This window comes from Acipenser ruthenus, chromosome 20, assembly GCF_902713425.1.
Source record: "Acipenser ruthenus chromosome 20, fAciRut3.2 maternal haplotype, whole genome shotgun sequence".
NCBI classification, from domain to species: Eukaryota; Metazoa; Chordata; class Actinopteri; order Acipenseriformes; family Acipenseridae; genus Acipenser; species Acipenser ruthenus.
In genome coordinates this window covers 19,894,210-19,921,653 of record NC_081208.1, presented here as the reverse complement: position 1 = coordinate 19,921,653, position 27,444 = coordinate 19,894,210, and the positions used below count along the sequence as shown (strand labels likewise).

The window sequence follows — 27,444 nt, the reverse complement described above, 5'->3', positions numbered from 1 at the left end:
GTTAATGGACGGCTGAACATGATCCGGAGCTGTGGCCAAAGGCCAGCACTTACACGGACATCACTGCACCAACTGTTCACGAATAAACTGTATTTGCACCACGAGTGCTATATATATCACTCACTGTGGACTTGTGTTTGTGTTTTGTCTTACACCTGGGTGTTAAAGATCGGGACTATTATTATTGCGGGATGAACCCGTGGACTAAAACAGAGCAATACACGCAGCTGTATTGCCTATTATCACTGTTATTATTTACTGTCTTTGTGTCATCAGACAAATTGGAATACAAATAAAATATCATTGCACCTTGATTATCGTTGTCTGCTTGTTTATTGATCACCGCTGTATTCCTGCACATGCACACTGTTAACGAAATTGCCACAGTATCATAATAAAGAAAATTAACAAACGGGTAAGTCCTCTGATAAATGATGTTATAAAAACCCTGATGCAAAACATAACCTTGTTAATTCACTGTGGCACATCTATTATTATATATCCCAAAACCACTTTGGAATAAATACGCTATCAGATATTTAACAATGGCAAAGTCTGCAATACAGCAAATCTACAGAAAACCTTAAACGATAAAATAACCAAATAATACAAGCATAACTTCACCAAGTTATACACACAAACATTACAATTATAGCAAACCGTGCCTCCTCATCCTGTGGAGATATTGGAGGATTTTCAAATTAACTAGAATGAATGTTGAATTTTAGGAGCATGCAAGTTCTTGAAATAACAGGTAAATTCTGTATATTGTATTAAAAAGAACGTCAACTGTATATACTGTGTGCAGTCATTAAAAAAAGCAAGGCTGTTGTAGGTCTAATATTCCAATGCACAAAAATGGTGTCGACAACCTCTCTGAAAGAAATGGTCATTTTTAAACATTAAAAAGATGAACCTTTGAAACTGGTTTCCTGTGTGTTTTATACGTTTTAATTCCATGCAAGAAGGACTTGCTTTAGTCAATGTCTGTCGTTCATGTGGGCTGGTATAAGTTCAGACCAGGCTATCATACAAAACCTTTGCCATGGCACGAGCCACCTTCACAACTTTCTTTTCCTTGGCTTCTGGACCCATATTTGCCCGGGATACTTTCACCCAGTACTCTTCAGTCCTGCTCAGGTAGTCTGCATACTCCTCTCCAGGCTTAACAGGAGGGTGATCATTCTCTATAAAATAAAAAGGAAACATTCTGTAACTGATACGGTCCACGGCAGATATTAGGAATATTTATTCTGTTTTTGGCACACATTTACCATTAAGTTCCATCTGTCACTATGGCATTTCTTTTTTTTTTAGGTAGGCGTTTTAAGAAAATTGCAATCATTGCAGTGGTCATTTTCTTAAAGCAAATTGCACTTAAGAAATAAATCTACATTTCCAAGTTTTTAACTCAGTTTCCGAAGTTTTGTTGTTTCCAGTTTAATTCGTAATTCAAATTTTAAACTGCATTGGTCTGCTTCTATTTGTTTGCCACTAGCAATCAGCACAACAAAAACACCTTTGGGAAATAAAAATGTAAAAACAATGCCCATAAGTGCATATCACACAGATATTTAACAATAAGCAACTTGTTCTTTCAGCATCGTCTAAATCACTGATGTTACCCGTGGTCTTTTCTGTGTCAGTACTAAAATTCAGCATGTGTCGATATACTCCAATTCACTTTACGCCATCCCTGTAGTTAAGTGGAAAGCTGAACGTAACTGCATAAGGAGAAGTGAAATGTTGTGGTCATGCTTGTTACCTTCTCCTTCCTCACTTTCTTCCTCTGAGTCATCTGATTCGTCCTCTTCATCATTCCCCCCCGTCGCTCCTTCATCAGACTCGTCCGACGATCCCTCAGAGTCAGACTCCTCCAGCCACTCCTGCGTTTCTGTAACAAAAAACTTTCAGCCCCAGAGCGCTGGCAACCTGCTGGACTACCAAGTCCAAGCAAACAGTGGCACATCTTAATACAGCTGCTCTGAAATTAAGAAACCAGTGGCCGGTTGCATTAAATATCATATATTACATTCAGACCCCATAAGTATAACACCGCAGCAAGCAAATTTTGTGTGAGAAAACTGAGTGCGCTGCTGAGTGAATAACTGTTTTTAAATGGCTCTCATTTTTTAATCTATCTTGCATTCATTTAAATCTAACAGAATGGTGAATTGTACTGTTCCAAATTATGTTGGGTTGCCAAGCAGATGCAGAGCTCTTCAATGGAGGCTTAAACATACTTTTTTTTCCATACATTTTACCTTCATAGAGTGCTGCAGTTATTTCCCTCATGAGGACAGCTGATAACAACCCGTTCTGGGGCTAGTTGGTTATTGGGCTCCCTCATTCATGGAATAACTACAGTACTGTGTACACCCCAGTACACATGATCTGGATACTCACTGGGATCCATCTCCACAAGAACCTTCCACTCGTCCATCTTGTGCAGGTCGACACTGTAAAAGTCATTGAGGGTGAACAGCCGGTCTCCGACCTCGAACATGCCCCCGTAGACATAGAGGACCCCGTGCTTCACAGTGGTCATGGCGTTGGAGCGAGGACAAGGCTCCACCATGGCAGCGTCAGCTCCACCCGCCCCGCTCCCCTCCTCCTCCTCGCTCTCTGAGTCTGATGCGCCCCCCTGGGCGCTGGGTGGTGAGATGACCTGCTTGATGGTCATGACGGTCCCATCCTCTCCCACAATCTCCTTCACAATCTCCACCGGCTCTTGGGGTGCCTCCCTCTCCACACCCGGCTCTCCCCCAGCACCCTCCTCCTCGGCCTTCTTGTCTTTCCGACGCTTTTTCTTCTCCGTCTTGGGACCCTTTAAGAATAGATATAGAACGTCTCTTAGTCTGAAGACCTGCCTGCTCAAGTAGGCTTATAAGCAAACAACTGCTCATTACTTCACATTATTTCGAATCAAGGTTTGTTTCCTTACCAAATCAAGTTTTGTGAGCTGGAATCTACACAGTAGAGGATTCAAATTAGTGCATGGGTTTTTAAACTCTTTTGTATATTAAAATGTTAATATTAAACTGTTCTTTTTGAATTTGTTGTAAAATAAAAAAATACGTAGCATATGGTGACAATATACAATGCTCACCCTTTATAACGCTATAGTGGGGAGCCATGGTTACAAGCTATTTGTGTTCCGCCTTATAACGCGTATAAAAGGGCTACTGCAATGGCATTATGGAGCAAATGGGAGCCACGACCCTACCGTGTTATAACCGATTCCGCACTATAACGAGGCGCGTTATAACAGGTTTCGATATGTTGTACATATCTTTCTCAAGGGAGCATGTGTTTGAATTAAAACGTTGGAGGTATTTATAGGTTTTTGACGGCATTACAACTACTATTTATCCATTTATTTTCTTTTATTCTTCTATATGTCGCATTGTCTAATTTTAGCTGTTCTAATACTACAAACTTTACGTCATTTATGTCATGTCCTTGACTGGTGAAGTGCTGTACTATTGGTTCATTAATTTTTTTTTTTATTTCTAATTAATGAAAGGTGTTTCTGAATTATTTTATATAAAGTTGTTCCAGTCACTCCAAAATATTTTATTTCATCACATTTTTCACAGGCTATTCCATAAACAACATTGCTATTTTTACAGTAGGTATTAGTTTTTAGTGGATATGTGTTGCTTATGTTTAATTATATTTTATACTTTTGTCCATATATTTACACACTTTACATGTACTAGTGCAATTACTTGTAAAACCTATTCTGTCAATTATTATTTTATGTTTACTGTGAACTAAAATATCAACTAAAGTAGCTTTTCTTTTGAATGCTACAACTGGGGCCTTAAAAAATCCTTTTTTCAATTTTTCTGAATTATGTAGAATCTGCAAGTATGTAGAATGGAATAGAATAGGCAAAGGTTTAGAGTAAGTCATTACTAATGGGACTCTTTTGACCTCTTTATTTCTATTTTTATAAACTAGTAGATCATCTCTTTTTAGTTTATCCACTTTTCTTAACTCCGTCTCAAATTCTTTCTTTGTATCCTCTTTTTTTTAAGATTTGTTTTTAATACATTTCTTTGTTTTATATTAAATCACTGTCTTTTGAGCATATTCTTCGTATTTTTATTCCTAGACCCTTTGGGATTGCCCTTTTAGTGTGTATCGGATGTGCAGAGGACATGTGTAAATACTGGTGCATGTCAGTAGGTTTACAGAAGAGGTCAGTCTCAATTGAACCTTCTTCAAGTTTTACTATGGTATCTAAAAATTATATTTCTTTTCTTTCCATTGAAGGTTCACCTTAATATTACTGTGTATTTCATTTGCCATTTTATGAAACTGGAAAATAGATTCTCCTCCATGTGTCCAAACCCCCAAAAACATCATCTACAAACCGAATGTATTCTAAAATGTTCTCTCTCTGATTTTCTAAGTAATTGTTCTTCCCATTTTCCCATGTATGTACTGGCAAAATGCATTCCTAATTTAGATCCTATTGCTGTACCATCATTTTGTTTGTAATTCTTATCAACAAATCTAAAAAAAACTTTTTGACAAGCCTCTAAAGTTTCTTTACATCCATGCAAAATAAAATTGTATTCTCTGGAAGGTTGTGCTTTAGTGATTCAAGTCTTTTTAAGAATTGTGTTGTATCCTTAACATAGCTTGGTAATTTCTCAACGTGTGACCTAAGTTGTTGAGTTATTTCAGAATATATTTGTCCCAGCACTAATTCAAATGATTATATATATATATATATATATATATATATATATATATATATATATAGACTTAAACTGATGAAAGCCCACCATAGGGTTCATCACAATTGGATGAGCAGTTCTCAAGACACTTATACAAATGTGTCACATACACATCTTCATTGTGTTACCATGGTTGTTCGTTGAATAACAAACATGGTAATATGTAATATTTTTGTAATTGTTTCCCCATCCAGCCAGACAAGCACACACCGTTATAGTAACTCTGCTGAGAAACTGAGGGGTACCTTGAGCTGCCCTGTGAACCAGCGGTTCTTGCCCATGTCGTAGAAGTACATGTCATTGTAGAAGTCTCCCTCCAGCGACTCGTCATCCTCCTCGTCATACACCCCTCCGAACAGCACCGTGCGGTTGTTGGGGCCGACGGCCAGGGAGAATCCTGAGCGGGGTGTGGGCCTCACTCCCGCCGAGTTCATTCGGCTCCATGCCCACTTATCTGAGAGGAGAGACGTGAACACAGTGACAATCCCAACCCCTCTGCATACCAACAGCCCGCTGTTCACCACTCTTCTGCAACGCTGGCATTGAAAACGGGCTAAGTACAGTGTAGTATATTACATTATATAATTAGGCGATATCAGGGCACTTCACGTGTATGAGGAGATATGTTTTCTGAGTGGAGAAATCATTTATTCAGCCCGACGACAGGATGCGGTCAATAAAGACCCTGACACAAACTGTGCCGTGCCATGTTATTATAGGGTAATAGGTTCTGGAATCACACCATGTCAAATAATGAAAGATAAAGGGGTTGTATTATAATTTTTTGGTAGTTTCCTGATTGGGAAGGTTATATTTTATTGTTATACGTAAACAATTCCGGATATGCTAAAGCAAAAAGTGAATCATGAATTTTATTGCATAATCCCAGCCTCTACTTTTATAAACATCAATTTGAAACTCAGCATGAACCAGTACCTTGAAGCGGAAATAACACAAAATAAAACTTGAAACATACCATCACTTCAGGCATTACATTACAATAATGTAATATATTCTAACACGAAACTCCTTCTAATTAGTTTGTTCTAATGAGATTTCTTTTTAACCACATTAAAAAGCCTTTTTGAGTTATCAAGGTGACTTAAAATATAATCAGGTACGGATAAAACATGCATTATCTTGTGTCTAACAGTTGGAGGCAGTGGTCCAGTTAAGGTTTTAGGTCTGGGAGTAACTTACTCTCTAATTTTAACACAGGGTAAAATGTCTTTTCAGGGGGTAAAATGCAAATTACCTTGAAGTCATGAGTAATCTTGATAAATACTGTACAAATACTGTACTGTAAAAAGAGCCTTCCATTTTAACTGCAATGTTACTTTGAACTACTGCTCAAAAACTTAGTATTCAAATAAAATCAGAGACAACAGCTATTCTTCTTCACTTTATTGACCACATCCAATACGACTTTGGAGTTATGCATAGAAACAGAACATATATATGAAGATAAGCACAGAAACAGAACTTCTATTTTAACATTAAATTCTTAAACTTAGTGAACATATTAAAACTTCACTATTATGCCATACAGATAAATAAAGTAAGGAAATGCACTAACAAGTTATAAAACAGTTAGTTTAATATTACAGGCACCTTTTAGCAGTTGCTTCTAATGATGGTTCCACTTGAATTTGTAGCTGGACTGGGGTGTTTACATTTCAACCTGTGTAGCTTTGAATTTTTCTTATTCTTACTGTGATTGGCTGTAATGACAACAGGGCTAGCCGGAGATTGGAAGATGTTTTTTGGGTTGTTTTTTCTTGTGTACAGATCCCTAGTAACTGAAGACATTGCATTCTGGGAGATGTAGTTGTTAGTGGACGTTTTAGGGGAGGCAGACAAGCTGTGCAGCAAAATTGCTATGCTTATTTTTTTAATGCATAAAAACAGCAGGTACTCAGCTTATCTGGACTGCCGTTTGGAGGTATAAAATGAACACATCAATACATACATAAAATCACAGAAGCACTGGAGGGGACAATTAAAACATTTCAAACATCTTGGTGCTTGTGCATTTAGTGCTCATGAAAAGTGAGAGACAATGGCACTGGATACAGTCAGGCACTGTGTTGACAGATGCCCTGCACGAGAGCTTTCCCTTCCAGCTCTGCAAGGCCCTTTGCCTGCCCTGCAGTCCCAAGACTCTGAATTCAATTCAATTCTAACCCGTACCGTTTTGAACCCAGGACTGAATGACTAAGGAATAGTGTCATCGACGGTGACACAGGAATCATATTTTAGTATAAAACTAAACATAGTGCAGCTTTAACATGTCATATTGTGCCACCAGCAAGATTTTTTTTGCTTAACTATGGCTGTAGAGTCTGGCATTTGCAAAATACAACGCCTTCATTAAAATATTACATTGATGTCTGGGGAACTGAGAAGTTTATGTTCAAATGTGAAATACTACAGCAATTAGCTGCTTAGCACTGGATTTAGTAAGAGGATTTTATTTATGCATTTGTCAGCTATACAATTCAAGTTGTTTTTTTTTTTTAACAAATGGATATTTTGGAATTCTGTAACTCTTAGACACATTGTCAATCTATCAGCCATATTCAGAAGTGCTTGAGTGTTAGTGCTCACTTAACCATTAACTTGGCATACTTAAAGTGCTGTTTTGTATTACGGGCGCAAACGTCCAAGTTAATAACATGGATGATGCAGAAATGGAAACAAATGTCGGGACACACCAATATGTCTGTACAGTATCCACAGTGGCGGGAGAAAACATTTGAAATATTGCCAAAAGGGGTTGTGGTGTTGACATTGTTCTGGAGAGATATGTTTGTCAATGATTGCTGCCTCTTATTTCTCCAGGCACATTAGGGGTGGAAATCTGCTGCCACATTAGGGGTGGAAGTCTGTTCTCCGGAGTGAGTCAGAAACTGTACCCTGTGAAACATCAGCAATTTGTGCCATCATGGATATGAACAGGAGCGGAAACTATCAGCAATCAACCGTCAATCAAAGTCTGTCACATCTACAGTGAGACCCAAGAAAATGATAATCAGTTATCGTTCCAACCCGAGGTTCACATTTAAAAATATTACAGAATGCATCGAAAAAGGTTCCATTCGCATAACAAATTAAAAACCGGTCATGTGAGGACAGCCCTTTTACACTAAACAGTGTGCTACATGTGGCAGCAGCTGTGTTACCAGCAGTCCTTGCAAGCTGGGTTAGACTACAAAAGAATGGTAGCTTTCTTTAAACTCTAAAATCACAGATTAATTCCACACTGTATTGATAATCCAGAGACCAACTACTTTGACACAAGACTTCTAAAGACGAGATCCAAAAACGATGTAATCGTTGCAACTGCGACTTTGCAAGTCCATTCCCCTCAATGCTCCTCCACATTCAAGGAATAAGTGGTTTTTCATAACAGTAATACTGCGTTTCACTCAATCTAAGTATACGTGATCATTATCATCGCTTTACAATAGCAATCCAGTTTTGCTTAGAGGAGCTCTACTCTGACAAATGGTACTGTATCTCAAGTCTCGGTTTTCCACGAATAGGATGAAGATTACCTGTAATATGGTTTCTTCGTAGAATGGTGAACTCCACACACAGAGTGAACTCCCAGTCTCCATGTCGCCTGGGTCAGGAGAAAAGCCGATCTCCTTCCCAGAGATCCTTTATATAATCCTTTTTTAGCGCCAAGTAATGTCCCTCCTCTATAAAGCCTCCCCTTCCTGGAGTATCTATGTTCAAATTTCCAAACCAACTACCCAAAGTGAAACCAAGAAAAGGGGGAAGGAGGGTGGGATATAGGTGTGTGGAGTTCATCATTCTACGAAGAAACCATATTGCAGGTAATGTTCGTCTTCTTACCTCGTATGATGAACTCCACACACAGAGTGAACCCTACCATAGGAAGTAGAAAAAGGGTGGTAGGTTAGATAGTAGTGCCCGAAGCCACAGATAATACGAAGTTAGCAAAAGTTGGCTGAGAAGACAACACATTTAAGTTGTAGTGTTTTGTAAAGGTCTCAAAGGAGGCCCACACGGCTGCATTGCAAATGTCTTGAAATGGGACAGATTTTAAATGTGCCCATGTAGTAACTACTCCTCTCACTGAGTGCGCTTTTAACGGTCCTGGAACCGGTTTCTTGTCCAGGTTAAAACAAAACTTGATGCAAGATGTAATCCACCTGGAGACAGGTTTACCTTGATTTTGTGAATTGAAAGCTACAAAGAGCTGTCCTGATGGTCTTTTGTTGATGGTTCTATGAATGTAGAAAGTAAGTGCTCTTCTGACATCAATCAAGTGCTGTCTGACCTCTGATTTTGATTTATGCGGTTTTGGGAAAAAATCATGAAGAGTTATGATCTGATCTAGATGGAACTGTGTCACCACTTTTGGCAGAAACTGAGGATTAGGTCTGCAGACAATCCTGTCCCTGAAGATCAGGAAACAGGGTGCATCAATGACCACTGCCTGTATTTCACTTCTCCTTCTTGCTGATGTTATTGCTACCAAGAATGCCGTTTTCCATGTGAGGAATTTTTGGTCGCATGTTGCCATGGGTTCAAACGGTGGCCCAAAGAGTACTAGACTGAAGTTCAATTGTGGAAGGATATGTTTCCCTGGGGGCCTTAGGTGGTTAACCATCTGAAGAATCTGGACACCGTGGGGTGAGAACCTACCGGGTGATCCTCCCATCCAGGTAAAATACTCGATATTGCAGCGATGTGCACTTTGATGGAGGAGAGCATAAGGTGGTAGGTGGCACCAGTAAGATACAAATGTTGATAGATTTATGTTGGTGGTGTGCAAAGACTTTGAGTTGCACCAATGGACGAATTCCTTCCATTTACCTGTATAGGCTTGAAAAGTAGATGTTTTTTTTTTAAACCAGTAAGATGTTGGTTACTTGTTCAGATAGCCCCTGATCTAATAATTGCTGCTATTCCATTTCCAAGCAGCTAGTTGTAACCATGCTGGGTTGTTGTGAAGCATCCTCCCTCTGTTCTGAGACAGCAGATCGCGGGTCACTGGTAAGTGTAGTGGCCCGGCTTTTGCTATCTCTAGTATTTCTGAGAACCGGAAGCTCTTCGCCCAGTAGGGAGCTACTAGGATGAGACTGGCCCGGTCTCTCTTCACCTTTCTGAGCACAGCTGGAATTAATGGCAGGGGAGGATATTCATACATTAAACTGGTTGACTATGGGATGGACAGACCGTCTACTGCCATTGCTGCTTCTTGTTGGAAACTGGAGCAGAACAGTGACAGTCTGTAGAAAATCCATTGTAAAACCTGTGGCCAGATTTGCCATTTGTGAGGCAACCACTCTCTGCTCAGATGGTCTGCCAGGCTATTGTCGAGTCCGGGTAGGTAAGCCGCCTGTATGTGGATGTCCTGTGTCCTGCACGAATTCCAGATCCTTAAGGCCTGGAGGCACAGTTCCCACGACTTTGTGCCTCCCTGGTGATTTATGTATTTTACTGACGAGGTGTTGTCGGTAAGAACGAGCACGTATTCCTGTTTTAAAATTGGTGCAAAGTGTTTCAGTGCCAGGGAGATTGCTAAAAGCTCCAGATGGTTCATGTGGAGGTTTCTTTGTCTTGCTGACCAGGTTCCCCGTACTTCTGCTTCCTTTAAATGGATTGGTGTTCATTTATTTTAAAATGCTATTGATAAAGTGACCACTCTTGGTATCAGAATTTTCAGGTCAAGTGTACAAGTATCACTTCTAGTAAGTTGTTAAGAGAGACCAGCAAGTCTTTTTTTTTTTTTAGTTTTGATCTCAATAAGTATATACAGAACTGAACTGTACCTTGTCCCTCTTTGCCTTCGTTTTTCAGCAGGAACATGTCTGTATGGTGAGAACCTTTGTCCACATCCTTTTTCACTTTCTAGACAAAACAAAAAAATAAAGGTAAAATTATTGTGTGGTGCTGGGCTCATATGTATTTGAGAGTTTTATAGTTGGATCTGTGTACCAATTCTGCCTTATCTAGAACACAGGACCTAATGTTCTACCACAGTGTTAACTATCCTAAGAAGACTGCTGAGGCTTCATCATGAATACAAAGACATGGCTATGGTGACACAAAGCAAAGTCTATTTTTTTAAAATTTTTTGTCCAACTTATTTTTTGCAACCAGGAAAAATGTGTTTACCGTAACTTGACTACATTCTGTTCCCCCAGAATCAATAATAAGGATTCCTTTTTATGAAACATTGAAACAAAAATCTTGCAATTTTTTTTTTTAAAGAATCATCATTTACAGTTCATTTCTAGTACTGTATCTGAAAAATGTATGTGCAAAATGTAAAATTTTACAAAACTAAAAAATACAGAACTTATATATAAAGAAAGCTATACATACTAAACCAAGTCTACTTTTTTATTTTTATTGAAGAGTGTTAAGATGTTAGATTTACAGCCTAACTAATGAAGCTAATAATAATTCAGGAGCAGCAGAAACAGCACATGTACCTTACCTCATTCCTGAAAGAAAAGCCCTGCTGGGAAGCTTTACATTTCACATACCCACCAGGCTACTGTGACAGCTCAGCAGAACTGACCTTTACCGATCACCTTAAAACTAAAAATGCTAATCATACCAGCGTGTTGTTCTAAGCTGTGTTCTGCTTTGGCGAAACAGATGAACACACAGACGCATGAATTATACATGTGTGTGCTCGAGTGGACATAAACATATTTTTAATTATTCCCCAGGCAAGACTGAAGCAAGGAAATTAAGCTAATTAAACCCCAAAAAATAAATAAATAAACATCATGTTTGAGTAACTTATATAAAATAGAATCATTCTAAATTCTCTTTTTTGGAACAATGTTGTAAAACACTGATTTTCAGTAAACCAAATCCTCTACCGACTCCTATGCCCACAAGGATTCCATCCAGGTTATTACTTCAACCTGTTACTTGTTCAAAGTAGTCTGATGATGCACACAGAAAAATCAAGGCAAAATCATCTAAAATCTCCGACGCTGTGTGTGTTGTTTAATACCCAAGACTGAATTGCCCCCAAGAGTTGGGAACCTCTGCAAAAAGATAGAGAATGCTCTACTGCAAAGGGATCAGCTTGCATTTCACACACTGTATGAAACTGCAATAGATATTTAAGCCATCATTACAGACAGGCAGCTCGCAATTTGTATTATTACTTGCCCTTTATTTGCAATAGTGCTCGTTTTTCATATCTGCGCTGATAACTGGTTGACACAGGATCAGCTGATCAATCAAACAAAAATGTCTAGATGCCAAAAACTGTTCAGGCTGACACCAAGTCTAACTGATGCTAATAGAATGTAGGATTGCTGGCAATCATTCAAATTAGATTTTGAAAGACTGGCTGTTTTTTCCCCCCGCAATACAGTACTCTGATTTTGCCAGCCTCTCTTATTGCTCAGGTATATAAATAATTCACCTGCCGTCTCGACGGCAGACATGGGCCTAGGCTGCCGCCACTACTGCCCTCCCAATCACCCTCCATCAGTCACTCTGCAATCATCTGCCTAGGCCTCCAGTTGCCAAGCAACAGCAGTCTCCTTGCGGGCTGGGTCGTCATGGCTGCAGCCTCGGCAGGGCACAAGGTAACTTAGTTTACTGGTAAATGACAGCATCTGGCTCCAAAAGTATAAAAACTCATGGAGCATGCAATGGATCTTACTGCGCACAGCCTTTCAACCAAGATATCAAATATAAATTAAATATAAATTGCTGACCTGCAAGTCAGCAGCATTTATACTGATCACACACAATTACCGTACGCAGGATGAGCAGATGTACAGCAAAGATTCAATTGATTTAATAATAAAAAAAATTCAATCAATCTGGAAGGAAATAATTTGGATGAAGGGCTCTTGATGCGAGAGCAAAGCAGCTGCTCTTCTGTTCGGTGGATGCAGGGTGCACAGCCTGAGACAAACTATGTAGATTAAAATATTTATGTTCCTAAATCCGCTCTAACATGGACTTCCTCAATCTGTTTTCTTTACTGTATCCATTGATGTTAAAAATCATTCTAAGGGACAACACGTGCAAGATGTAGAGTTAAAATGGGAAGGTATACAGTACCACTGTTTAGATCAGTAGGACCGGGAGCAAATGGTACAGCAACATCAATACAATAGAACCACACAAAACCATAAATACAATATCAAAGTCTAATTTTCTTGTAACATCAGACCTTCACAGGTTCATGCTGTCTAGCTCGATACCTGTTGCTAATCGGATCTGATTAAATTATGTTTTTGCCTAATCATGTTCTAGTTCAGTTCAGTTCTAGCATTGAATTCAATAGATTCAGTTATTATTATTATTATTTATTTCTTAAACAGATATAATTTTAGAATCTAATGTAAATTGCATCATTAAATCCAATGAATGGCCTGACTGCATTGTTACAAATTACACTGCGCTGCTAGAAACGATCTGTTTAATTTTGGTTTAAACAAACTTTTCTTTCTCACATGTTTTAAATGTAAACGGCATACTGCATGAATGTTCATGGAGTTCTGTGTCCACTTCACTCATAAGAATTGCCCAAAACAACTCACTTACCTCCTTCGGGGGCTGGACAGGTTTCGCCCATCCTCATTCGTGGAATAAAAAAAGTACTCTGTAACATTCATGGACTATCCTCTATGCTTTCTCTACGAACAACTTTGATTAATCTTCAAAACAGTGAACGACAGATCATAAAACTTTGAAACTGAGCAATGAAGATTCCTGGCAGGAAATGAAAAAAAAATAAATAAATTATATAACATTATTGCAGTTACAGATCTTTTTTCTTTTTTTCTTTTTTTTTTTTTAATGTTTTGATGTATTAATGCCGTCTCTGCACTGTATGTAACTATGACTGCCAAATTAATCTCTTGAGGAAAAAAGACATTAACTGTGGTGTTAGCTATAGCCGAATAAATAGGGCAGCAGTGTGGAGTAGTGATTAGGGCACTGGACTCTTGACCGGAGGGTTGTGGGTTCAATCCCCAGTGGAGGACACTGCTGTTGTACCCTTGAGCAAGGTACTTTACCTAGATTGCTCCAGTAAAAACCCAACTGTATAAATGGGCAATTGTATGTAAAAATAATGTGATAACTGTATAATGTGAAATAATGTATAATGTGATATCTTGTAACAATTGTAAGTCGCCCTGGATAAGGGCGTCTGCTAAGAAATGAATAATAATAATAATAAATAAATAACCCCACTGTGAGGTCTAGGCTAAAGCAGCAGCAGCTGCCAGTTCACCCACAACCTACTGCCTGCCAGTCCAGCTTTACCTGCTGCATAGCATTAGATAACACTGCAGCTTTCTTTGACCACACTTTTTACCAACAGGCCAAACAGCTGATAACTAGATTGCATCTTAAGGTTAAGGTTCTTTACAAAGAACACACTGGGGAACACACATGCTTGTAGATCTAATCATGTTTATGTTTTGCGGAAACATCTAATAGCTCTTGGACATAATTACCTTGTATGCCGTCACACCAAACTGACTAGCAGTAGAAAAAGGCTGAATCTGGGAATACAGCGGTAATGCTTAGGAACATGCAGCAGTGACATTTTATTTCACAGGAAACAGAATATGCTATTTCCTATTGATGTGGTTCTTAAAGGTAAAATTAGGTCAGGAAACAGGCTTCTAGAATGGAGGAACATTTTCATTTTGCCATTTCTTTGCAGCTCCTGGGATCTGCTTTTAAATTACTTCACCGAGCTCCTAAACTTCACAGTTACTCTACAGTGCAATTTATCAAACTGTTCAGCAGCACTTGCCTAAACATTAAGGTTACACAAAGCTTCTGAAAAGTTATTCAGCAAATGGGCTAAAAAGCAAATAATTTCGGTAACATCCCATCTGCCACTACTGTACACAGATTGTTTGAGTTTGAGTGTACTGTACAGTAGTATGTGTTTGACAGACCAGGGAGGTCAAACAAACGTTCCCTCATTCTGCAAGATGATCAAATCCAGTTCTTCTAAAAATCAGTTAACATACAGTTAACAGTAAATTATCTTTATTATTACGCGCAAAAAATATGTAAAACAACCAACATTTCTAATACAAAACAGCATCTCTGACAGCTGGAGATTTTTACCAAATTTTTACCAGATGAATGGGCCATCACGGCTCCCAAACAACAAGTCTCTAAAATGTTTTTGATGTTCTGGAGACATACATGACCACTGCTCAATGACTACCACTATCCATACAAGTTTCACTTGACAATGGGTAAAACCAGTTCAATATGATTGGTATCTTGTGTTAAAAATAAATATTAGATTTACTCAGCTGGGGCCCTATATTTTCGAAAAGGCAGCACGGTTTTCAATGATGGACAAAACAAACTGCTAAAACTTTCCTGTATACACTATGCAAAATAACAGTCATGTTTCCCTGTAGATCAGGCTGCCTGGTGGTGGGGGAAGATTCAAGGGGTTTAGGAGATATCCCTTCACTGCTGATCTTCCCAGCTGTTTACTGACATGGAGACAATGGTAATCCAGCATTATGTATTAGTGTGAGAGGCAAGGCAATCCTGGCGCACAAACAATCTGAAGTCTTAGAGGCAGCGAGTAGGTGGTTTATGTGTACAGTGGAAATCAACAAAGGTTTTTCTGTCAGAATGCTAAAAAAAAATAAAATAAAAGCCTATACCAAGTGGATTGTTTTTGAGTTACCCACAAAGAACCATAGTGTTTTCTGTTCATCACACACGTAATTAACCATTTACTTATTTTGATAGTTTGAATTGCCCGTTGCTGTGGGGGGTTCTGCATTCCAATAAGCCGTTATTGACACATCACTGCTACAAGCTGGTCACAGAAAAAAAAAAATACACTTTGGACACATGTGCAGTATATAAATATTTAAATTCATACTTAAAGGTGGTACGGGATTATTAGTGTTGGTAATCACTAAATTAGTGAAAACTGTAACTGAAGATTTTACCACTTTGGAGTATCCCCCGTAGATGATGATGCCCCCTTCTGGTGTGGTGGTCATCTGACAGCCAGAGCGAGGGGAGGGGGCGGTTCCGGAGGGGGCAATTCTGGTCCAGGTGAAGGTGTCCAGATTAAAGGTGTAAACATCGTTGTAATAAACATAATCCCTAGACACATTTAAAAAAAGACATGAGAAAAAACATTACACTCGAGACAGACAACAAAGTCTTTGAATAACTTTCATTAAAGAAATCTTATTTCACGGGTGACCCATGTGGAAACTGCAACTTTTCAGTGCATCTGTCCTTTCTTTAGGAACAATGTTCTACTCAATATGAGGATATGAACCTGCAAGGCCCTGATCATAGCAAGCCCCTTTGGATGAGTCACTGGGGACTCAATCTATGCATTCGTTTTAAATATGTATCTTTCAGAGGAACATACATGAACAGATTATTCACCTTGTGCTCTCATGGAAACCTCCAAAGACGACCAGCTGTCTCTTACAGGCCACCATCCGATGCCCACTTCTCCCTGAAGGCCCGCCAGTGGCTCTGTCAAAAACATGAGCTTTTATTAGTACAGACATCACTGCGACTGTGGTCCTGTCCTGTGTGTGGAAAGTTGGTTGCACCATGGATTTTGACAAAGTGAAATCTCATCGGTATAAACAGCCAAAAAAAAGCATGAGCCAAGATCTCCTGATTTCAATAACACCCACTGGGTAGGCAATTCAAACACTGGAGCCTTACAGTCATATTCAGAAAGAACCCTTGAGTGTACAGCAAGCGCTCACTTCAGCGCGCCAAGTTCATGGTACAACTGAGTACAGGCTGCGTATGATATAGTAATGTGTCACGTGTAGCAATTGCCAAAGGCAGTGGGAGTCCAGTGCAATTATCAGTAGTATAAATTGAGGTCCGTATGCATGAATTAACACCACAAGGTTTAGATTATTTTATTTATTTTAGCCAAGAGTTATTTTTTCTTATGGATTCCCAATGTTTTTGAATTAACAAAGGGTTGACCTGGGAGTTCTCATGAGAAGTAAGACTTACACAAAAAGGTTTGAAGAATATTATGATTTCCCCAGCAAAACTGTACTTCTGCAGTATATGACACAAAACACACGCACACAACATAAAGCATAACGACTTGCTCTCTGTAACTACAGGGACACAAAATGTGACATACTGTGTAACCACCACAGGCATTTCTCTGAGATTATTTTAATTCTCACTGCCCTTTCAAGCAGAAGCCCACTCTAAGGGCATGGACGTTGTCTAAAAAAATATTTTAAAAACATGCCAGCCAGACGTCATGCACTTGATCCTTCATGATCCCACAATCGTCTGAAATGTCTTGGCTCACCATGTCAAATCTTGGAGCCAAAGAAAAAAATGCAATACAATTTAAAAAGGGGTAATAGTCAGCGCTTAAACCTGAGACATTTGATAAAAGCTTAATAAGGAGAATGGAGGTCGACCTCAAATTGGGCATTTAAAACTGGGTAGAAACTCATCAGTACAAATATTTATTTAAAAAAAAAATAATCCCTGTCCCCAAAAAAGTTGAGAGGTGTAACGGCTAGACTGTGCTGTATAGATCCATCACATTGAGCTCATCGAGATTTGAGAAAAGAAATCTCGTCTGTCTTTGGAATTGTATGAATTTTAAGTACAAATCTTATTAAAATGTTAATAAATTAATTAATTAGCCATTAATGTCTGATGCAGTCTATAGATCTAGATGGCGGAGACAGCTAACCACTATCTTAAAGTCTTAAAGTAATGACTGCTTTAGGTACTGGATGGCTTTAGGCTTTTTGAAAATTAAGTGGATGAGTTTCAAGAGCTTTAGAAGGCATCTACCAACGGATAAGTAGTGCTCAAATCAGATCCATGAGGTTTATAATATATTCACTGATTTTCAGCACTCATTTTTGATCCAGCGTCGTGTACAGCAATTGTAATGCTTTTATTCCCCACAATAAGGATATTTGATCTTACAAGACTGAAAAGTTTACATTCTTACAGGTACCTCTCAGAAAAACATCTCAATTCTGTCTCAGAATTGATAAGGTCACTTCATCAGCTGGGTCTGTAATGCGATGCGTGCAACCGCCAACCTGGACGGGATCAAATAGGATAAAACTTTTTTCCCCTTCCAGATAAATTGGATTTTCCAAGTTTAATGACATGCTCTCAGTGGGTGGTCTGGGATCTTCAATAAAGCTAGAAAAAAAAAAAAAAAAAAAAAAAAAACTCCTACTTGCATTAATCAGAATCTGAAGGAAAATGAAGGAGTAAAGTGTTGATTTTTCAAGCACAGTATTGTAGGCAGCCATCTGTCTATAACAATGTCATCAGGCTACATTGTCAGAACATTGGTACCCAGAACACCGCTCATCAGTTGAGCTCTGATTGGGCAGCCAGTAGGCTCTTTTACAGCAAGCCACCTGGCAGAGGCCAGAGAGACACCCACACACATTCTGGAGACTTGATCCTTTCACCATCAATTGAGTATTACTGTCAAACCAGTTAAAGGAGAGCAGTTAAGACCAAATAAGAGGATTCCTTAAAGAATCTGGCCTATAAAGCCATGATATTGACCTTGCACTGGATGAGGGGGGGAGAATGCGCAAAGCTTCCTATTGTTGAGGAAGGGTTGATGAAAAGGTGCTCTGATTATTATGCAGAGCGTACCAACTTTATTGCTTGGAAAATGAGTGCTAAGGAAAATGTACCATCATAAAATAAATGAACAATACCTATTTAGAATGAATTAGTAAGTTACTGATGATGGCTTAATCAAGTCATTTGGTGGGACACATTTTAATTTAATGTTATTTTACAATAATATGTTGTTTCTAGGTAATCTCTAAGAATATATTTTGAAGGCACTTGTGTTTTAATAATAAACCTCTTTTTTTTTCTTTTTTTGTTTTTAACTCACCCCTTATTTTAAGCAGTTTTTAGCAAGATGAATTATTTGAATGTACACTTTGACCTGAAATAATATCGATCAGCGCTCATTGTAAATGACAGGGGTGCTGTTCATAAGGTTCATGGGGATACCAAATCCTGCTATAAAACGATGCGGTACAGTTTGGATAAACAAACGTCCTATCATGTCCTACTGCAGATCAATATTCTCAGGAGACAACATTGCAAGCACATCTGATCAGGTTTGAAATAATCAAGTTTGTTTTAAAAAAAAAAAAACACACACACACATTGAGGGCCCTCAATAATCTACAGCACACTTTCTATTTCAATATCAGGCATTTTGGAGAACAGGTTGCAATTACTTATTTTTTTAACTGTATAACAAACAAATGTCCTGAAGAATCAATTGACACCATAGCAACAGCAACAACATAGTCACAGAGCCAAATTACTGATTTGGTTAGATTCGGAGCAAAAGCAGCACTTGAAATACTATTTATTATAACCAGAGGACTCGTCAAGTTCCCTTGTCTCAGAATTTCTGTGACAAGTGGAATATTTCTGCCATGCCTTTCGCTGGGATTCTAAGCCCATAATAACATAACAGGTTACAGTTTAGATAAACATACATTACAAAGGGTCCATAGCAACAGCAGGCTGTCGCCAAGATGACTGTAATCTCCTCCTACACTTGATGCACCCTGTAGTTTATGCTTATATGGCAGGTTGCAAAAGACAACTTATCAATTTAATTTAATTATTTAAAAATGTTGTCTTCTTTATATTCTTGACAAATTTATGAGTTCAGCTTACTCTTCATTCAAACTATGGCTCCCAATTTGCCACTGGAACCCAGGCAGCAAATGAAAGCTCTGTGAAAGGTAATGACCTTAGAAATCAAGCTTACAGTTGCTAGGCAACCATATCCACTCTCCACAGAAACCAGCTTTAAGTGCATGTCCTTTTTTTAGTTGTTTATTGAGATGGGAGTCTAAATAAGCAGTTGTTTAAGTAATTAACTACGGCATATTTTGTCCATTTATTTCAGCAGGGTATTTTAGGGCGAGGTGTGATTATGTTTTTTGTTTTTTTAAATGTTGCTGTTTCTAGCATCTTTATCCAGATTTATTTTGAAAATGTTGTATTCAAATGAATTTTTTTTAAATGTGTCTTTTAGATAATTTAGACTGACCTGAAGAAAAAACAATGCTGGTTTCTGAAGTTAGGTTGTAGGTTAGAGATTTAAATTCTCTCCCCCCCCCCCCGTTGCTTGACAAGATTGTGACGAAGAACATCTGATAAGATCTGATAAGATAAGCACGACATCCTCTGGGTTTAGGAAGCACTTTTTCTCAAATGCTTTAGGACACAATACACTCTCTTTTCTCAGCTTATCTCGTTGCATGAGGAGATAAGCGCATTTCATTTCAAAGATACACTAAACCAACAGAAAGGCAGGGGTTGAAATATTTTTTGGGGATCAGCTGGATGTAGATTTAGGGGCTCCTGCACATACTGGAAGATTGTTGCGGTTATTATTATTATTATTTGTTTATTTAGCAGACGCCTTTATCCAAGGCGACTTACAGAGACTAGGGTGTGTGAACTATGCATCAGCTGCAGAGTCACTTACAACTACGTCTCACCCGAAAGACGGAGCACAAGGAGGTTAAGTGACTTGCTCAGGGTCACACAGTGAGTCAGTGGCTGAGGTGGGATTTGAACCGGAGACCTCCTGGTTACAAGCCCATTTCTTTAACCACTGGACCACACAGCCTCCAGCTTGTTTGGCATGGTATGAGAAGTATTCTTTCAGTAATACATATACATAATTAGTATAAGAGAATATTAAACAGCCTTATAAAGGCTATTCCATGAACACTCATGTGAGTATTGTATTCCACAAATGAAGAAGATAAAATAAATGATAAGCCCCTGAAGACACACTGGGTTTCAGGCACACAGGGCCCAACAATTTCTTGGCCAGGGTACACTTTCTCTTTAAATATGAAAGGTTATCTATCAACCTGGGTGCTGTTGGATAACCCACCATGTTTCAGTTTAAAATGTAACCAGAAAACTGGATGGGTCATATTAAATAAATAGAAATCAACTTATTTACTTTAGTTCTAAAAAAAAAAAAAAAAAAAATGCACCAATGTGTAAAGTGAGATAACCTGCTGTGGGAGAGTAAATCAAGAAGCTAACTACACTTGAGTTTGGTTCTAGTATACATTTGGCCTGGCTCTCAATTTAGATTAGTGTTTTGGTTTATTTTTCTTCTGAAATACAAACCATCTTGGGCTGCCTTTTATGCATTGGAGGAATAATACAAGAATAGGTAGTACTGCATTATTTGAGATTGATAGAAATATACTGTATATGCATCTTTTTTTTTAGTTCAGTCTTTCTAAGCCACACTGTTTGTATTTATCATTCTTTAACACGCAGCTCATCGAATGTGGCAGGCGGATTGCTTATCAAACCATTTCGAAAACCAAGGGGCAGCTGTACAGCATCAGCTCGGTGGGGGCCAGGTGGGCTGCTGGCATCGATCAGGTTTCTTACTTGATCTGCTCCCAGGTCTTGGTGGCCAGATGAAGCACCCACAGGTCTTTGTAGTGGTAAAACTGTTCACCGTCTGGAGATGCGAACTCCCCTCCGAAAACCCAGAGCTGGCCGCCAGCCTGCGACACCACAACGGCCTGCCAGAGAAAGGAGAGGGCAACACTGTTACAAAGTCAGCGTTTAGTAACCAGAATATGGCATCCAAAACAGGTAATGGATTAATAATTATTGATGATGGTCATTTAACAAATTCTCCTGGGGCCTATTGTAGAGTGTGACAGGAATAAATCAGAATTCTGTATTACCTGGGATCAGTTATTGTACTGTATAACAGAAGCCTTATTGCTCATAAGTTGTGGTTAAACACTAAACCGTTTGTCTTTAAAATCAGTTTCTCTTTTTTTCTTGTAAAAAACTAGACTTTGCCCACCCACAAATGCATCTAACCCTAAAAACTAAGACTGCAGTATCTTCTCCCATATATATATATATATATATATATATATATATAAAATGTATGTGGTGGGTCATACATTCTTCCCATAATTGCAGTGCAGGTATGACTCACTCTTTTGGGAATGTGGTGCAATCTTATTAGGTCCTGTCTTTCAAATCTCAAGACTGTAGTAGAGTACGAACCTAACATTAGGCACCAGAAAAGTACATTTTGTGGTCTCTCTGTATTACTAATGGGTTACAGTATGACTTGAATATATTCTCAGACAGAATGGCTTGAGCCCCCAGGTAAGAAATAAATATTGATTAAAATAAGGGGACATGTACTCATCTAGGAGGTGCAATCAGCAATCAATCCACCAATAGAATAATCAGACAGGTGGTGATAAACAATAATGGGTGCACTGAGAACATTTTTGTATTCAAGAAAAACTGAAAGCATGCTTGTGTGTATAATTATGCATAGTAATATATTATATGCATTCAGAAAACTATTATTAAAAAACAAGAAGACACCCGATTTGTCATTAGATTCCGCAATTTATCATCACAAAACAAATACAAAATGCAAGAGGTTTAGTCCAGCAAAACGTTAACGAAAGCCTGTGTTTCTGGGTAGCTAATTACGTGAGTTTTCAAGATACAAGACAGCTTATTCTGCAACCATTCTTTGGTTTCAGAATTACAATCAATTAACGTTATAATTCATTAGGAGCAGGGGTTGCAGATTGGATTGTAGACTGCAGATTGGATTGTAGACTGCAGATGGAACTGGCGGCAGTCCCACTTTGATAATGGAACTAAATGAGATCACACTGGCTTAATGTGCAAATGACAATGTGGCATTAGGTGAGCCTTATAGCCATATTCAGTTAGTGTACCAGGGAAATGGCTTTTCATATTGGGAAAGCACATAAGTGAGCATTAAAACTCAAGTGTGGTTTCTGAAGGTGGCTCTTATTTATGCTGTGAGTGATCAGTTCAGAGATGATTTAGCGAGGGGCTGGTTCTTCAAACTGTTGGCACCTGGTCACTTCAAAGACACAAGCCAGACTGTGTGCAGAATAAGTGCACCTTACTGATGGCTTGAAACGTGCCAGGAATAGGAATCACAATAAACATATATACTGTAATGCTATTCCCCAGCTGCAATCTGGCAAGCCTTTGTAAATAGTTCAGAGACGTAAGAACATCACCATCTGCTGGACAGCAGTGCATGTGTTTTTAACTTTCTTGTCCATTCCAAACAAAAACAACTGAAACTTAACAAATAAGGATACTTAAGGATTTGTTTCTTTCAGCAATTATTATTATTATTATTATTATTATTATTATTATTATTTATTTCTTAGCAGACGCCCTTATCTAGGGTGACTTACAAGATATCACATTATTTTTTACATACAATTACCATTTATACAGTTGGGTTTTTACTGGAGCAATCTAGGTAGAGTACCTTGCTCAAGGGTACAGCAGCAATGTCCCCCATCTGGGATTGAACCCACGACCCTCCAGTCAAGAGTCCAGATCCCTAACCACTACTCCACACTGCTGCCCTAGTAGTAGTAGTGCTGTGATAAGTATTCGAAGAAAAACAAATTGCTTGAAAATTATTTGTAGGCAAAAAATGACTGTACATAAACAAATGCCTAAACCAAACTCTGAAATCACTGAAACTCAATAAAGGCAATGCTATAGGGTGTATATTAAAATATATATTTTTTATTTTTTTAATTACTGTATTTTAAAATTGGAATTACTACTTTTTGACAAAGTTGTAACATCTTAATTCTAATCACTAAGTGGGTACCAGTGGATGGCAGCCAGACACAGTTTATGTATATTGTTTATGTATGGAAAATATATGGTAACACCACCTCGCTCTCATCTTGTTGTATAATTACAGATTATCTCTAGTTTCTAGGTGGTAACGTTACCTGGTGCGCACAGCGGCGCGGTGGAGGGTTTGGAACGTCAGCTTTTGTCCAAGAGTTCTTCTTAATGTTGTAAAAGAACAGATCGCTGTACAGAAAGGTCTGTGGAAGAAAGAAAGAAAGCAAAGTTGTGAACTTGTTCTCAGGTTTGGCCCGATTCTTAAACTCACCAAGCAGAGACGCGCACTCACAAATAAGCTCACCTGACTAGCATACTACTATGGGCTTGTATGCATGGTAAATGTTTTAAGCAAAAATCTCAATTTATAGCTCCTGTTCCTTATGTTTGTGGCCTTTCTGCAAACGTGTGCATCAGCGATCTCAATATGCACTCACTTCCTGAGGTGGGCGTGTATAAGACAACTGATATTGAAACCTCCATTGAATGTTCTTATTTTTCAGGATGAATTAAAGCACAGAGATACAGTAGTGTGGGCTGTAACTGATGTCCACTGCTTGCGGGAGATGAAAAGAAGTAATGAGAAAACCTAGACAGGGCATATTACCTACGCATTTTTTTTCAATCATTTAGCAATTAATACATGGAGGTTTAATGTATGGGGCTGTTATGAGACACGACTTTAATTGCACGATTGAGGAATGACCCAATAACTCACTGGTGGAGAAGCTATCACAAGTCAATGAATTAAATATATAGGTCATTCCTCAGGAGTGCAATTAGTGTCTTGACTGATAACAGCCAATACTGTAACCTATTTCTAATACAACATGCTACACAGGGTGGTTATGAAGGCAGTATTCCACTCTACTATGGAGCTAACCGCAGAGCAATGAAACTTGCCAGGTGGATTCTAGGAAAGCCACCACAGATCATAGAGTGCATAAAATGTTATATTAATGAGGGGCACTGCTGTCTCCAAGTATACGTGATGAGTCCCCTAGTTTGGTCTTTCCCTTTTTAAAGGTGTGCAACATGTTACAGTTGCTATGGTCTCAATAACATGTGTTTATCTATCTAAAATGAATTCCAACGAAAGTGGATGGCAGAGAGATTCCAATTGTCACCCATGTTATTTGTTTATTTAGCAGACGCCTTTATCCAAGGCGACTTACAGAGACTAGGGTGTGTGAACTATGCATCAGCTGCAGAGTCACTTACAACTACGTCTCACCCGAAAGACGGAGCACAAGGAGGTTAAGTGACTTGCTCAGGGTCACACAATGAGTCAGTGGCTGAGGTGGGATTTGAACCGGGGACCTCCTGGTTACAAGCCCTTCTCTTTAACCACTGGACCACACAGCCTCCCAATATCATCAGCCCTGTATAGACAGATGTACAGTGTCCCCCACTTTATAAGTTTAACTGAATCAAAATAAATGTAATTCTAGTCTACATTATTCAGTGACACCTGTATTAGCAACCACGAAGGCCCACTGTCTGTAGCAACCGCACTGATTAATCCTTTAATTATACAGCTGAACCCATCAAGCCTCTGACCAGGTGGAGTAGAATGGCCCAGGACCACAGTTGTCCACCCCTGCAGCAGGGCTACACATTGTTCAATTGCACATTGGCCAATATTATGACTACCAACAGATGGGTTTACAGCTCATTTTATACCATCATGTCCATATGAGGTGCTGGCAGCAATCCCACATTATTATGTACACCCGAGTTTCCATTATTACTATAAACAGGTGTTCTAATCTGTGTGCCAGGGTAGAAAAACCAGTCATACTTACTTTTTGCCCATTGAAATATTCACCACCAAACAGGATTAGCTCATCTTTCTCAGGATGGACAGAGAGGGAGGCGTTTAACCTGTGGGCGAAATCAAAAAATAGAGGAGGCTCCATGAATGTGCATTCTGCATAAAAAAAACGACGATCTCCTGAAGAACATTGTACAGTTGTACACTACAAGGCTGATTTAGCAATTTACGAAGCATGCAGACTGCACAGAAAAATAGTCCTAAACCAGCTAGAAGAGGAGGCCAACACTGGCCAGCCTCTTCACAGAACTGAGTTTCACCAACAGGAACATAAAATCAAATGTTATAAAGCATTCTGCACCGGCAGCAGGCTGCAAGCAAGCTGCAATAAATCCACTTTTAGAAAGGGTAGTCATACAGTACTGTATGTCCAAAATCATAAAACATGGCAGATTCTACACACATAACATTCGTCATTCCAGGTTTTCTGGTGAGGCTCAACTGTAAGTGGCTTATACAGTACAAACGACCCATGGTTTGCAATATGGTTACATTACAATCTCTGTGTCCCCACTTACTTTCCAGCAAGGTCCTGGCCTCTGTGCTGCATTTGAAAAAGTGTTTAGGATTAACTGTGTGGAGCCATTTTTAGAATTTTAAAAACTCTTAACTCCCTGTGTGAGGAGTTTCTGTAACACTGCAAATAAGGAGTCAGTGTTTTTGAGATGTGAGCTGTTGAAACAGCAGAGATGGGTTGACTTCCATACTGTGGAGGAGCTGCCGGATCATCTGCCTTACCGAGGTGAAGGGGGAGGGCAGGCTGTTTCAACAACTTGTGTCTTCTTAGAATCAAGTGCCTGGAACTCAGCTATCAGTGCTTCAAGATCCTCCTGGGGATGAAAGAGATGCAGGATGATCAGGAGAATAATGTTTGCAGTACCAGATACACTCTTGTTAAAGCCCTCCACCAATGTCAATGATGTCATTTCAGCCATACAGGTTATTACTACCAAGTCCCAGATTTCAAAAATATCCTCTTTGATATGCAACTGTAAACAATCAATTTCAAGACAATATTTCTGAGGTCTCAAGCTAGTGTTTGTATATCATAGTTAATCTACTAAACGGTATCAACTCATCAAATACTGTATATTAAATATATATTAATGATGACTTATCTTAAATAATTTGTAGGGGGGTCGCGACAGGCACACGCCAACACTGTGTAGTCTTTGGTGAACTTTGGGCAGAATGTCCTGTTTTTAAATTATGAAATGTCAAAATCTGTCATGTATTGCGAGCTCGTTGATGTTTATTTCAGTAGTCGTTTAATCTTCATCAAGTTTAAATTAATGACACCACTGGGAGCTGCGTTGTCTGACTATCAATATTATTTTCTTCTGAATGACGTGGAATGTCAGTCTATGTAATCTAAGAATGCCTGTATAATTAAAATATAGACTTTCTATTTTCAGTGAAATGTTATTCCTACATGGCGTGTCAACGATGCTCATGTATTTAAAGATTATTTAATTTGGTAAATAATCCAATTTGTATTTTTTCTCAAAGTTTATCATGTTGTTTACCGTTATATTACTACTACTATACTATTAAAACATTACACCCAACTCACCTCCTCTCTCTTTGATCTTTTGGAGACTTTTTTCTCCATTTTAGCGGCTGTCTTTTCAGCCCCCTTGACTTTCTTCTCTTTTTTTCCTTTCTTGACCATGTTTATGTTTCTAGCGCGACTTCTTGAAAACTGCTGTAAACCGTGAAACAAGCTGTACACGTGAAACCACACACATGGGAAAGCAGCAGCACAGTACTTCCTACGGCAAGCAACTGGTAAAACGTGTGTCACTTCCTACTACGACACAGTAGGGGAGGCAGTCAGAAATACGTCTGTCACTGACTCTGGCGACCTCTGCTGAAAAGTGCAGAGACATACATCTTGTTTTGAAAGTCAAATTTTGTTATGAAAAAATAATTCACCACCGCATAATGTTGTAGATTGTCAACAATGTTTGCTTTCCGACTAGATACTATAGATTGAAAAGAAAGCTAAACTATGACGGTATATAGAAGTTAAATGATATCCTACCATCTATTATTAGCACATTAGTGTAATTGAACCTTTAGTTTCTAATACAT

General features: G+C 38.8%; 1 protein-coding gene across 1 annotated transcript; it reads right to left on the bottom strand.

The window, feature by feature from the left end:
* Nucleotides 1-301: 301 nt before the first annotated feature.
* On the bottom strand, nucleotides 302-27,202 carry LOC117425159 (kelch domain-containing protein 4). Its single transcript, XM_034041878.3, has 12 exons — nucleotides 26,924-27,202; nucleotides 26,089-26,180; nucleotides 25,322-25,400; nucleotides 23,621-23,719; nucleotides 21,228-21,364; nucleotides 16,173-16,265; nucleotides 15,719-15,878; nucleotides 10,559-10,637; nucleotides 4,997-5,205; nucleotides 2,407-2,827; nucleotides 1,766-1,894; nucleotides 302-1,187 (listed from the first exon to the last, which is right to left on the bottom strand). Exons 1-12 carry the CDS (start codon nucleotides 27,020-27,022, stop codon nucleotides 1,015-1,017), a joined length of 1,770 nt encoding a protein of 589 aa, XP_033897769.1. The 5' UTR covers nucleotides 27,023-27,202; the 3' UTR covers nucleotides 302-1,014.
* Between the last annotated feature and the right edge of the window lie 242 nt (nucleotides 27,203-27,444).

Coding starts and splice junctions, on each gene's coding strand:
- LOC117425159 (XM_034041878.3), bottom strand. CDS start 27,022: ATGGTCAAGAAAGGAAAAAAAGAGAAGAAAGTCAAGGGGGCTGAAAAG. Junction 10,638..15,718: donor ACGGGGGATACTCCAAAGTG/GTAAAATCTTCA, acceptor TGTTTTGTCTAG/AAAGTGAAAAAGGATGTGGA. Junction 1,895..2,406: donor TCTTGTGGAGATGGATCCCA/GTGAGTATCCAG, acceptor TTTTTGTTACAG/AAACGCAGGAGTGGCTGGAG.